We start from the raw sequence: 10835 nt of genomic DNA, 5'->3' as shown, positions 1-10835 counted from the left end.
GTATTGGGGTTTGACACATATTAAAAGTTGTCATTTGATATAGTTTAAGCAAGTGGAAGATATTGCCAAGTTCTGCTCCAGCATCAGTTTTTCTCATAACTTGACACATCTAAGTTACAAAAGATTATTGCTAGTTAACCATTAATGTTGGTTAACCATTATTGCTAGTTAACCATTATTGCTAGTTAACCATTAATGTTGGTTAACCAGCACTTGTTATTCTAAATATGGTATCTTCTCTATTAATGCCAGACAAAAAAGTTCACATAACATTAGGTTTGAAACAGATAAAACACAACCCTAAAAAGTTGTTTGTTACACACTATAACAACAATGAAAAATACTGGAAATTGTAGAATTTGTCTTACATTCAGATTGGCAAATGACATCATGACCTGCCTAGTGTAACAACAGAAAACTTCAGATTACCTCAAAACACTGTCAAAAATAAAAAAAAGTTGTGACTTAAAAATAAGCAATATTTATAATTTTATCTCAAAAACATAGTGACTCTTATCAAACTGTCTCCATCAGAGACAGCATTGACTGTGTATTACTTTATAGAAGGGATTGAATAAATTATTTAAACCAATTATTATTGACCATCAAACAGACTAAAAGATCAAGTAGCTTTGCCATGATACAAGAATCATCTGCTTTTCAATGCTTCTATGAGAAAAAGTTTTTGTAGGGGTTTGTATTCCAAGTGTGCAAATGCTTCATCCACAGGAAACCACTGCCTTATTCTTCCTGTCGAGTAAAACACAAAGAACAAAAGTGAGCATTATTGTAATTGACCAAATGGCATGATTTGAGATTTTTCCAAGAATTGAAGTGAAACGATGTCATACACTCTTTTGGGAAAATTAACAGTTTTTTGATCAGTGTAATATTGAGCTGTGACTAAAGATGGAGTTGACTAAGACAGCACAACTTCATACATGTATCAATTAACACTACTTTTTCCCATTCATATTGGCTACCCATGGAGACTTTCAGCAGACAATGTGTTAACATATAGGCACTAAAAGCAGATAGTAAAGAAATCAACTATTACCAAAATTTTTTTGATCTTCCCAAGTTTCAAGTAATTCTGTGACTACCAGCACATATACACATGTTCTATGTTTCCTTTCAGAGTTTTCAAAAACTCCAAGACACCTGCCAAGACTGCCTTTCACTCCAGCCTACAGATTGAAAGAAATGGTAACATTATACGGTATTCATAAATGACTGAGTGTAAACTCTTTCCTACCAACATAGGATAACATGGAAGGTGCAAATGATATATGAGGTTTTAAACAGTCATCAAAATTATGGATGATGCAAAGAAATAAAGTGGATTTTATATGAATTACATTATAGAAATCAAATCAAATCTAAATCACAACATGAAAAAAAAAATTCAAACAAAAAAGGGACAGTTCTTAAGACAGAAACCACACTTTGACCTCCTCTTAATTTGCAGGTAAATAAAATGTAAAATGTAATGTAAGACTGACAATAGGGAAGGAGAAACCAATGTGATGTATCTATCCTATGCATTAAGTGGGAACAATAAAGGTATCATACCTCTTCAACAGCTTCTCTCATGGCAGCCACACTGGGGTGTTCAAGCGGTTCTAAACCACCACCTGGCACTAACCAGCGATCCCCAAACTTTTTACTGGATACCAATAATATCTGCCAAAAAGAGAAAAAAAGTTTATTAACATATTTTAAAGAGCTGAATGCCATATTCCCAACACTGAATGCCATGGCAAGTGACCAATATGTACCTGTACTATTTGTTTTCACTGCTGAGTGTGAAGCTGACTATGAAAGAAAATATCAGGTAACACAAATCATACAGTGTTGGGTAAAAGCAAGTTTTTTTTTATATTTAAGATATTTTTTTATTGAGTCATTCAAGTCTCTTAAAAGATACATTTCAGTTTCACATAAATCTCATATGAAATACCTTTACATGGTCAAAACAGTCAGAAATTTACCCCATTTCTTAATATGTGCATTTAATTTCCCTTTTTTGTTGGCAATAACATATTCAGTGTTCTGAATATTTTGAACAAATGGTTTAAGATGTTTGAAATGTGGAATTTTTCCTTTACATTTGTAGATATAAATAAAACGCTTAGTTACCAATAACAACAAAATAAGCAACAATGACTCATGTGGGTCTCCCAGCAGAATTGTTTCATCAGATAAAGTATTTCTCAACCCAATATGTTTTCCCCATCGCTCAGAAAATGCCTTCCAAAACAACTGAACAAGAGGACACCTTATCATAAGGTGCATAATTGTTTCCACTTCCCCTTTACAAAATGTACACATTTTAGATTGGCAAATTTGGGGCAAAATTTTATTTAGTTTTACATTTGTCATTATTAAGTTGTGCTTCATTTTCCATTGAAATTCCCTCAATTTAGTATCTATTGCTATTTTGAAAGGTAATTTGTAAATAGTTTCCCAGCCATGTATTCTCTCTCCTAGCAATTCCGAAATGACCTTCTCTGAGCGTGGGGGAATAAAACTTTGTGAAACAATACCCTTAACAACTTGCTTTGCTGTACATTGATTTAAGTGAATATGCAAATCAACAAACTTCACCCCAATCATCTGTTCCTTTCCCACAATATCAAAATATTTCATTTCCACACCTCTTTTTAACCCTGAAGGTATTGATGATATAATACTGTACCATTTCAAAAACATGTGCTTTGGGACACCTTTGTTCATCATTTCTTTCCAATCCAATATAAAACCCCTGTTACTAAAAAGTTGCCCCACATAGTGAATCCCTACATCATCAAATTCTTTGTAATAAAAACTGTTATCAGCAATCAAAGATTTTTGTTATTCCATATTATTTGATTCAGGATATGCCCTTCCGGGGAGTAGTCCCTCACCGACTGCCAGGTTTTCAGCATACTGTGGTGGAAGCTGTTAAGTTGTAACGGCAACATCTTAATGTCAAAATTACTTTTCAAAAGTAGCTCAATATTTCCCACGTTTACCAAACTATTTTTCAAAAACCATTTCCACGGATGAGGTGTGGTTTCATCAAAATAGCGGCGCATCCAGTTTATACGTTGAGCTTTATGAATTGAAAATACATCTGGGACATTTAAACCTCCTTTTTCAATACCACCAATTGCTGTCCTCCTGGCAATCCTATCAGGACCTCCCCACAAAAAAACAAAAATGAGTTTGTTAATTTTTTTCAAAACTTCAATAGTATTTTAACACATATAACACTCTGGATATACCCAGGGCTTTAATAATTTGCACTTTACCTAACAGGCTTAAATTTCTCCTTTTCCAAAATTTAATTGATGATTTTAGAGATTCTAATGGGGAAGCCCAATTCATCCTGGATGGCATTTTTTTTATCGTACAAAATGTAAATTCCCAAAATTTTAATGGGAGTGTTAGGCCAACTAAGACGTAGGGGTTTATCTTTTCTATGTTTTCATTTCCCAACCACATAGCCTCACTTTTCAATTTATTTACTGCTAAACCTGAGATTATCTGAAAGTGTTTAAGTTTCTCAAAAAGGCGATGACAGGATGGTACATCCCTTAAAAAGCAAGTGAGGTCATCTGCATACGCAGCTCCCTTAACCTCCCCCTGGCCGGGCACTTCCAACCCTTTAATATTCGGATCATCACGCATTGAAATCATAAAAATTTCTAAGGCCAAAATAAAAAGCATGGGTGATATGGGATCCCCTTGCCTCACACCTCTGTGAAGTGGCAAATAGCCAGTGCTTGTACCCTTGTGCATGACACAACTAGAAATATTTTTATACAGTACTTTGATTTTCTGAATGAAGTCAGTTCCAAAATTGAAGGCTGGCAGTGTTTTGTATAGAAAATCCCATTCAACTGTGTCAAACGCTTTTTCTATATCAATAGTCAATAAAATGCCTGGTATTTTTTGTTTATCTGAATAATCTAGAATGTTTTCAACCAATCTCACCCCATCCCCAATAAATCGGTTTTTCACAAAGGCAGACTGATTTTCATGTATGAGTTAAGGAAGAATTATTTCCAATCGCTTGGCCAGGCATTTTGTACCAATCTTGTAGTCTGCATTCAGCAATGAGATTGGCCGCCAATTTTTCAAAAATCTCCTGTCCTTTCCTTTCTTTTCCAATAAAGTGATTACCCCTTGTTGTTGTGTTGGGGATAACTGGCCCTTCTCAAAAGCAGTATTCAATGAATTAACCACAAAGTTTCCAATAAGACCCCCAAAACACTTGTAGAAGTCAATCGGCATTCCATCATTTCCTGGAGTTTTATTTGCAGGAAATGTCTTGATTGCTTCATGGGCTTCCTCAAAAGTAATACAACCCTCACAAACTGCTGCTTGGTCCTCTGAAAGTTTTTTGATGTTAGGGGTTCCGAGAAACGATGCCTGACAAGCAGTAAAGTTTTCTATGGAAGTGTCCAGCCCTGAGGAGTATAGCTTAGTATAAAATAATTTAATCTCTGCATTAATATCCTTTTGTGATGTGATTGCTGAACCATCTGTTTTTATTAACTTATTTATTTGTGATCTTTTATTGTTATTTTCCCCAGTATCATAATTGTCCCGATGTTCACAGTCAGTCAGTTTTGTCTTCTATCCACGCGCCGCTATCACAAGGTTTTCCATCAATGTAAAGTCGCCCGTTCTGAAATCTTGGTCTTCTGCCATATTTTTTGCATAGTTGGAATCATGCTTCGCTTTCTTCTGTAGTCTTCATCACAGAGATCTTCTTTAACATATATTTCAGTTCCGTTCACTATTTTCCTTGATGTGGACAACACAGCCCATCTGTCGGACCAGTAGATAAATCTTGCAATTATGGCCCGAGTACGACTACTTTTTGGGGGCCCCTCGGGGATTCGATATGCGTTTTCCACGGTCTTGGGATCTACACCAAATTTTTCACTCACCATTTCCCTCACAGTGCTCAGAGCATTTTCTTTTTCTTTCTCCTTGATTCCATAAAATCTCAGATTGAAACTTCTGGAATGCCTTTCGTTTCTAAGACTTGATTCTTTTGTACGTTCATTTTCAGTTTCTAGCTCGTGGATCTTTTTTTTCAGGTGGTCAATTTCCTGGGCGTTTTCCCGTCCAATGTTCGCATTGTATTCTACCGTTTCCTCCAATTCACTGCACTTCTTCTCCACCTCCCCCATTCGTATTAAAATTCCTGCTATATCCCTGAAACCTGCCTCTGTGCTTTGTTTTAGATCAGTGATCAGTTTAGTGATAGTCTTCAGAGAATAGCTTGAGACTTCATCATTTTCGAACCCCGATTCTTCGCCATCCCCCTTTTTGGCCTCCTTCGCGCTTGTCTTCGACGCCATGTAGGCTTCCATAAGTTTCTTTTCCTTGGTTTCTTTTTCCTTCTGTTTTTCACCTTTTCCTTTGTATTCTTTGATGACATTTTGTCAGCGTGTTCTCTGTACCTTTACACTTCTATCTCATATGTTTCCAGTGGAGGGCATCTTCTATTCCTTCAGAAACTTTTTACCAAAGTGGGGCCGATGTAGCGTGGTTGCTCACCCAAACATGGTCACGTGGTCCTTCTTGTAAAAGCAAGTTTAGCTGAATGACAGAGACACCTGAAGAACAGCATATGACTTTGTCTAGTATTTTAAAGACGAAATGGTTAACATGTAATTTTTAATATTGTTGTTTGAAATTTTATGTTGATGACTACATTAGACTATCGGTTATCATGACTTGAAAACACTGAACTAGTATTTGTTTGATAAAACAATGAAATTTTCTAATATGCATGGGCACTGATTGTTTTCATGCGACAATAATAATCATTGCACATGCGTATCAGTGAACACAAAATGTCAAAATAAATAATTAAAAAATAAAAATGTTTGTGCAAAAAATTTGGTACTGGTACAAAGAGCCAGTAATGAGTTAATAAAATTAAGAATGATTAGTCATCTGATTTGTAATATTCTATGCTCTAATAATTTACTAATCACAGATCGATGTACAACATTAACATGTTTGTTACATATACCGGTGCACCATTACTGCAATTTACTTTGTTGCACCTTGAATACATACCAGTAATCTATATTTGCTACCGATATATAAATAGCATTTCAGAGTTATATTTTTTTTTTACAAAATAAATACTTATTTGGCAAGATAAAGGTTAAAAGAAAATAAACATCCACAATGAGATTATTGGTTAATTTAATAATTATGAACTGTTGATTGTGAGAATGTCATTTGGTCAAAACAAACTCTGCTAATAATGTTCCAGGGAAATTTTCACTTTTTTCTTGATTTTTCAAAAATTGATAAAACAGTTACTTTAGACCTTGATACATCATCCCAGGTTTACAAAAGATCGAAATTGCGAAATAACTTTGCTTAAATTAGTGTTTATGGATATTTGCATAATGTTTATCTTTGGAAGGGATTAAATGATAACATCTTATCTGTATACTCTGTTGTTGACGATTCTGATATAACGGGTGATAAGCTTCCCGTAGCAAACAGTGTGTGTTTATCTAACGTCCATTATCAGCATTATCGTCAGTCGAGACTTCGTCGGAGAAACATGGTCATACAGTCCAGGCATACAGTACTCATTTCGCCCAACCTTCCGCTTTTACATCGACCGCTTATCACTTAATCACTTGTCCAACCGGAAACCGACTGCATTTTAATCGCGTTTTTTTTCGCTCGCTCGCTCATTGAAACACCGACCGCTCGCCCAAACACTGATCACTGGCACATGAGTGATCGAAATGGTGGTTTTGATAGTAAAGTGTGAACATACAACTAGTATTAACTGTTATTAAATTCTGAACGACACTTCAAATCTAATAGTTGTAAATCTAATCATCGGCCTTACTCTGGTTTACTTTATTTCCACAACTTGCAGAGAAAACTGATTCGCCGTGGACAAATGTATCTCAGCGTCAAATATGCTTTGTTACAACATCATTGATTGGCTGAAAGTCACATGATCGGAGCACGACCTGGGTCACAGAGCCATATTTGTCTGTATTATCAACAGGACCTCGCAAAAGAACCACACCCACATTTTCAATCTTTTTTAGCGCGGAAGTTGCCAACAAATGCCAAAAAACTCTTGAATATCCTGGATTCAAATAAAATAAAGCAAGCGATGGATAAGAATTATTATTAATATTTTCCCCGATGCTCTTCGTCAAATTTTTATTTTTTTTTATTTCAGGGTAAGAAATGGCTAGTTGAAGTTGGATCGACTTCAAGGCGGCTGTTTCACCGCAAACAACTCTAGCTCTGTTGTAGTTTTGCGATGTTAAATAAAATATATATTATAATAATAATACTTGTTTAATTATTTGGGGTTTCAGTCTACATATTACGGACATGGTCCCCATGAATGATTAGGGTCAATGTTTGTCCTGTCTCGGCCGACTGTGTTGATCGACGCCCTTCCTAAACTCAGTATGGAGAAACCAACTGGGATCGACATTCCAAACAAATTATTGGGACACGGTCGACAGACATTTCAAACAATCGAAATTATCAACAAAAGACGAGATTTTTCTAGATATTTACAGACATACTGTCATGAAAAACATATGTAAAACTAACAAATACACAAAGAGGTGTAATATTTGGTTTTATTTTAGGCTTAGAAATATTTCCTTTCACTCAGCCCATGCATGGAACTGCCATTTAGCTTCATAGTCCTTCAGCTTGTCTTTGCCTCGGGGGAAAACAACAATAATTATACAAAACACATCGCGAAGACTCGACAATCAGGAAAGAAACCCCAGACAACCATCTCGTACTTGTGTTGAAATACATGTTGTATTTCACGTCAGAATATTGTTTAAAATAAAATATTCAGTCCAAGCCAAATCGAGGTCAAAGGGTCAGATTGCGTGCATATAATTATAGATAGTTTAAACAAAAAGTATTTGAACTTTTGTCAGCTGTTCAACATTCATAAAAACCAGAAAGACAATTATAAGACAATGTGAATCTCGGAATTTGTTTCTATTAGTCCGAATTTTAAATGCGAGCGAGCTAGCGGGTGGGCTGGCGTGCGGTGATATTTCGGGGTGTGCGCGGTCGAAAATAAAGCGGAAATTGTCCGGTCGAATTCAACAAGCGGTCGCAAAAGTGAGAGAAAAATGTGATTGGAAAGCGGAAGCGGGTGAGAGGTTGTGCGAAATAAGTACGGTAACTTTGCGCAACTTTCTTTTAAATCGTTTTATTTTCCAAGTCAATATTCTATTTTACTAATACCATTTTTATAACGCAATGGCGAAGGAAAGAAAGCGTTGACAGACGAGGCAAAGAAAAATCTGCCACTCAGTGTTGCACTCTGAAACAGCAATTTTTTTTCAAACATCTGCCATTTTGTTTCACCATGAAAACAGTTTTATTAGATCTCTTATCAGAGACACTTGAAGGATTAGCTTGTTTGTAAACTGTCAGCGTGTACAGTACAGTAATGTTTGTCAGAGGATTATCCCTCGTTGTGTTTTTGCATAACAATAGAAACCCGAACGTTCCTGGAGTACGGTCTCAAATGCCAGCAGTTTTCTTCATTTTTCACGCTCGAGCTTGAAATTATTCATTATCTTACACTCTGTATGAGTTCTATGATATAAGTGGTTAAGATGTTTGGCCATTTTTAGTGTATATTTATAATAATACAGCAAATATACAGTGTTTTATTAACCAAAACTGTTTTTCGCGTTTTTCTCGAGTTGAAGTTTTGACTGAGTACGACTCATTGGGACCGCTGCCAAATCAAGTGCGTTCGGACTAGGACATTCAAACTCGCAGTTATCGTTCAAAAGATAATGATGGTGCGAAATATGTCCAGGTTTTTAAAGAAAATGCTTTGTCACAGAATAATAGTCTGTTAAAGGTGTCAAGTATGAAATTATTTGGGGACAAAAAACAAACCTGCATAGAAATCGGAATAATAGGTCTTTTGATTACCGGGGACACATTTCAATGGACTTGATTACGGATAATGCATGATGTAAATTTCACCAGGAAATTCCGCAGTGTGCTCTCGCAATTGCGGACTTAGTCATTTTTACAAGGTTGGCCATTTTTTATGTCACGTGATCATTATGTAAACAATGACTGTCCAGTTTGTGCGAACTTGTACCTCTATACTTAGTCTTTTGAAATATATAAGCTAAATTACTGTTCTGAACAAGAAAACAGACAGAGAATGTTTTATTCGAAAACGTTACAAAACCCTTCTCGCTACCTTAATAGAAAGATAGCAGTTTTCAGGATTAGTTAGTTTCGGTACCCACTGTAACTACTAATAATATCGTTATTCTTTACTACAGAAATGCAGAATATTTCTATTGCAGTCTGACTGATCCTGATATTCTACAGTTGTATCGATTCTTTGACTTAGAATTGAGCATAGCACAAGTTGAAGTATTACAGCATTTCTATACATCATGGACAGTTGAAAAAAAATGAATTATGATGTTTAGGGTAATAGAAGGATAATACTAGTAGTATAATCATAATTCCCTGTTCAAGTTGTCATATATGATATAGTGAGACAATAGATATTGCTCGAACAGAAAGTACGAGTCAAGTTACAGACCATGTCTAGATCAGAGATTGTTTTGAACTGATACGACAGCACGCAATATGACTAACATCCACAATTTTTAAAGAAAACGGCAGGAAATAAGATCGTGTAAAACTGTGCTACCGGAACCGGCAGTTACCCACCATGGCTACCGTATGATACGCTCACCTCGTTTTCTTCTTCGTTACGAAAACACAGACATGCAGCTCGTTTTCGGAAACCTTCATCGTCGTACGTACGAACTGAATGTGGTTTTGTTTTTACCATATTCTCGGGACTGTGTTTCGACATATCGCTATCGTGTGTGTGCATGTTCAGCTAAAACATCTACTGACATTGTTTTCAAACAAGAACGACGAGCAAATACTGTCGCCATTTTGGTGTACGTTCAAGTCAACCTTGGCCTCGGGTTCGGTTAAGGATTCGGAATCAAATTCCAGCTTGAATCAGGATTAAGTAACTGAGTGAATTTCCGCAAATGTGCTTCATGGAAACCAACTTTCACCCCATCAAAAAAATGTTGAAATTAGAAAATTGTCTCCCAGGCGCCTCTATCTAGTTAGAGTATTTAGAGGTAGGTCTGACCTTGACGAATAGTATAAAAACATGTAAAAATATACAGATAATACACAGCGGGAAAAATGCACTAGTAACACTCGTCCAGAGACACCTATGATTTCAAATACTTGACCCCTAATATGGCTACTAAAATAAGTTAAATAAAGAAATGATGAGCGTAAATTAGAGATTATTAGATATGTATTGCCATTAAAGTATCAGATGGTCTATTTAATATGTACGGAGATTATTGTTTTATCAGCTTTGTTGCTAAGAATAGTACAAGTATTATTTCTATTGATGTATATTCCATCCGTGATGCAACATTAGAACGGGTTAAAAAAAACAAAAAACAATAATGAACGACCCACCAACTTAAGCACACTTTGTGCTCCATATATGTCGCACAAAGTGAGCTTTCGCCCATTATGGGTTGTCGGGGAGTTCATTATTGTTATTATTTTGTAGCGTTGTCATTACCAGTGGATTTTCTGCCTCTAAAAAGCGGGAAAAAATAGAGAAAAATCTACAGTAAACGAAGTAGTTTCACAGTCACTGGCCTGTGAATCTGAATAATTTAAAATGTCTTTCTAGAAATTGTTTCCACAATCTCAAAAATGGAACTATAAACCTATAGTTCCATGGGCAAACTAAGAAAGAAACTAGTTTTAATTCA

General features: G+C 35.8%; 1 protein-coding gene across 1 annotated transcript; it reads right to left on the bottom strand.

Annotated features, from left to right (window-relative positions):
* Positions 1-369: 369 nt before the first annotated feature.
* On the bottom strand, positions 370-9997 carry LOC100370677 (diphosphoinositol polyphosphate phosphohydrolase 1-like). Its single transcript, XM_002738857.4, has 4 exons — positions 9770-9997; positions 1573-1683; positions 1058-1187; positions 370-750 (listed from the first exon to the last, which is right to left on the bottom strand). Exons 1-4 carry the CDS (start codon positions 9911-9913, stop codon positions 650-652), a joined length of 486 nt encoding a protein of 161 aa, XP_002738903.1. The 5' UTR covers positions 9914-9997; the 3' UTR covers positions 370-649.
* Between the last annotated feature and the right edge of the window lie 838 nt (positions 9998-10835).

The sequence above is a fragment of the Saccoglossus kowalevskii genome, chromosome 18 (assembly GCF_978046115.1).
Source record: "Saccoglossus kowalevskii chromosome 18, keSacKowa6.1, whole genome shotgun sequence".
In the NCBI taxonomy this organism is placed as follows: Eukaryota; Metazoa; Hemichordata; class Enteropneusta; family Harrimaniidae; genus Saccoglossus; species Saccoglossus kowalevskii.
This window is presented reverse-complemented; position numbering and strand designations above follow the sequence as displayed.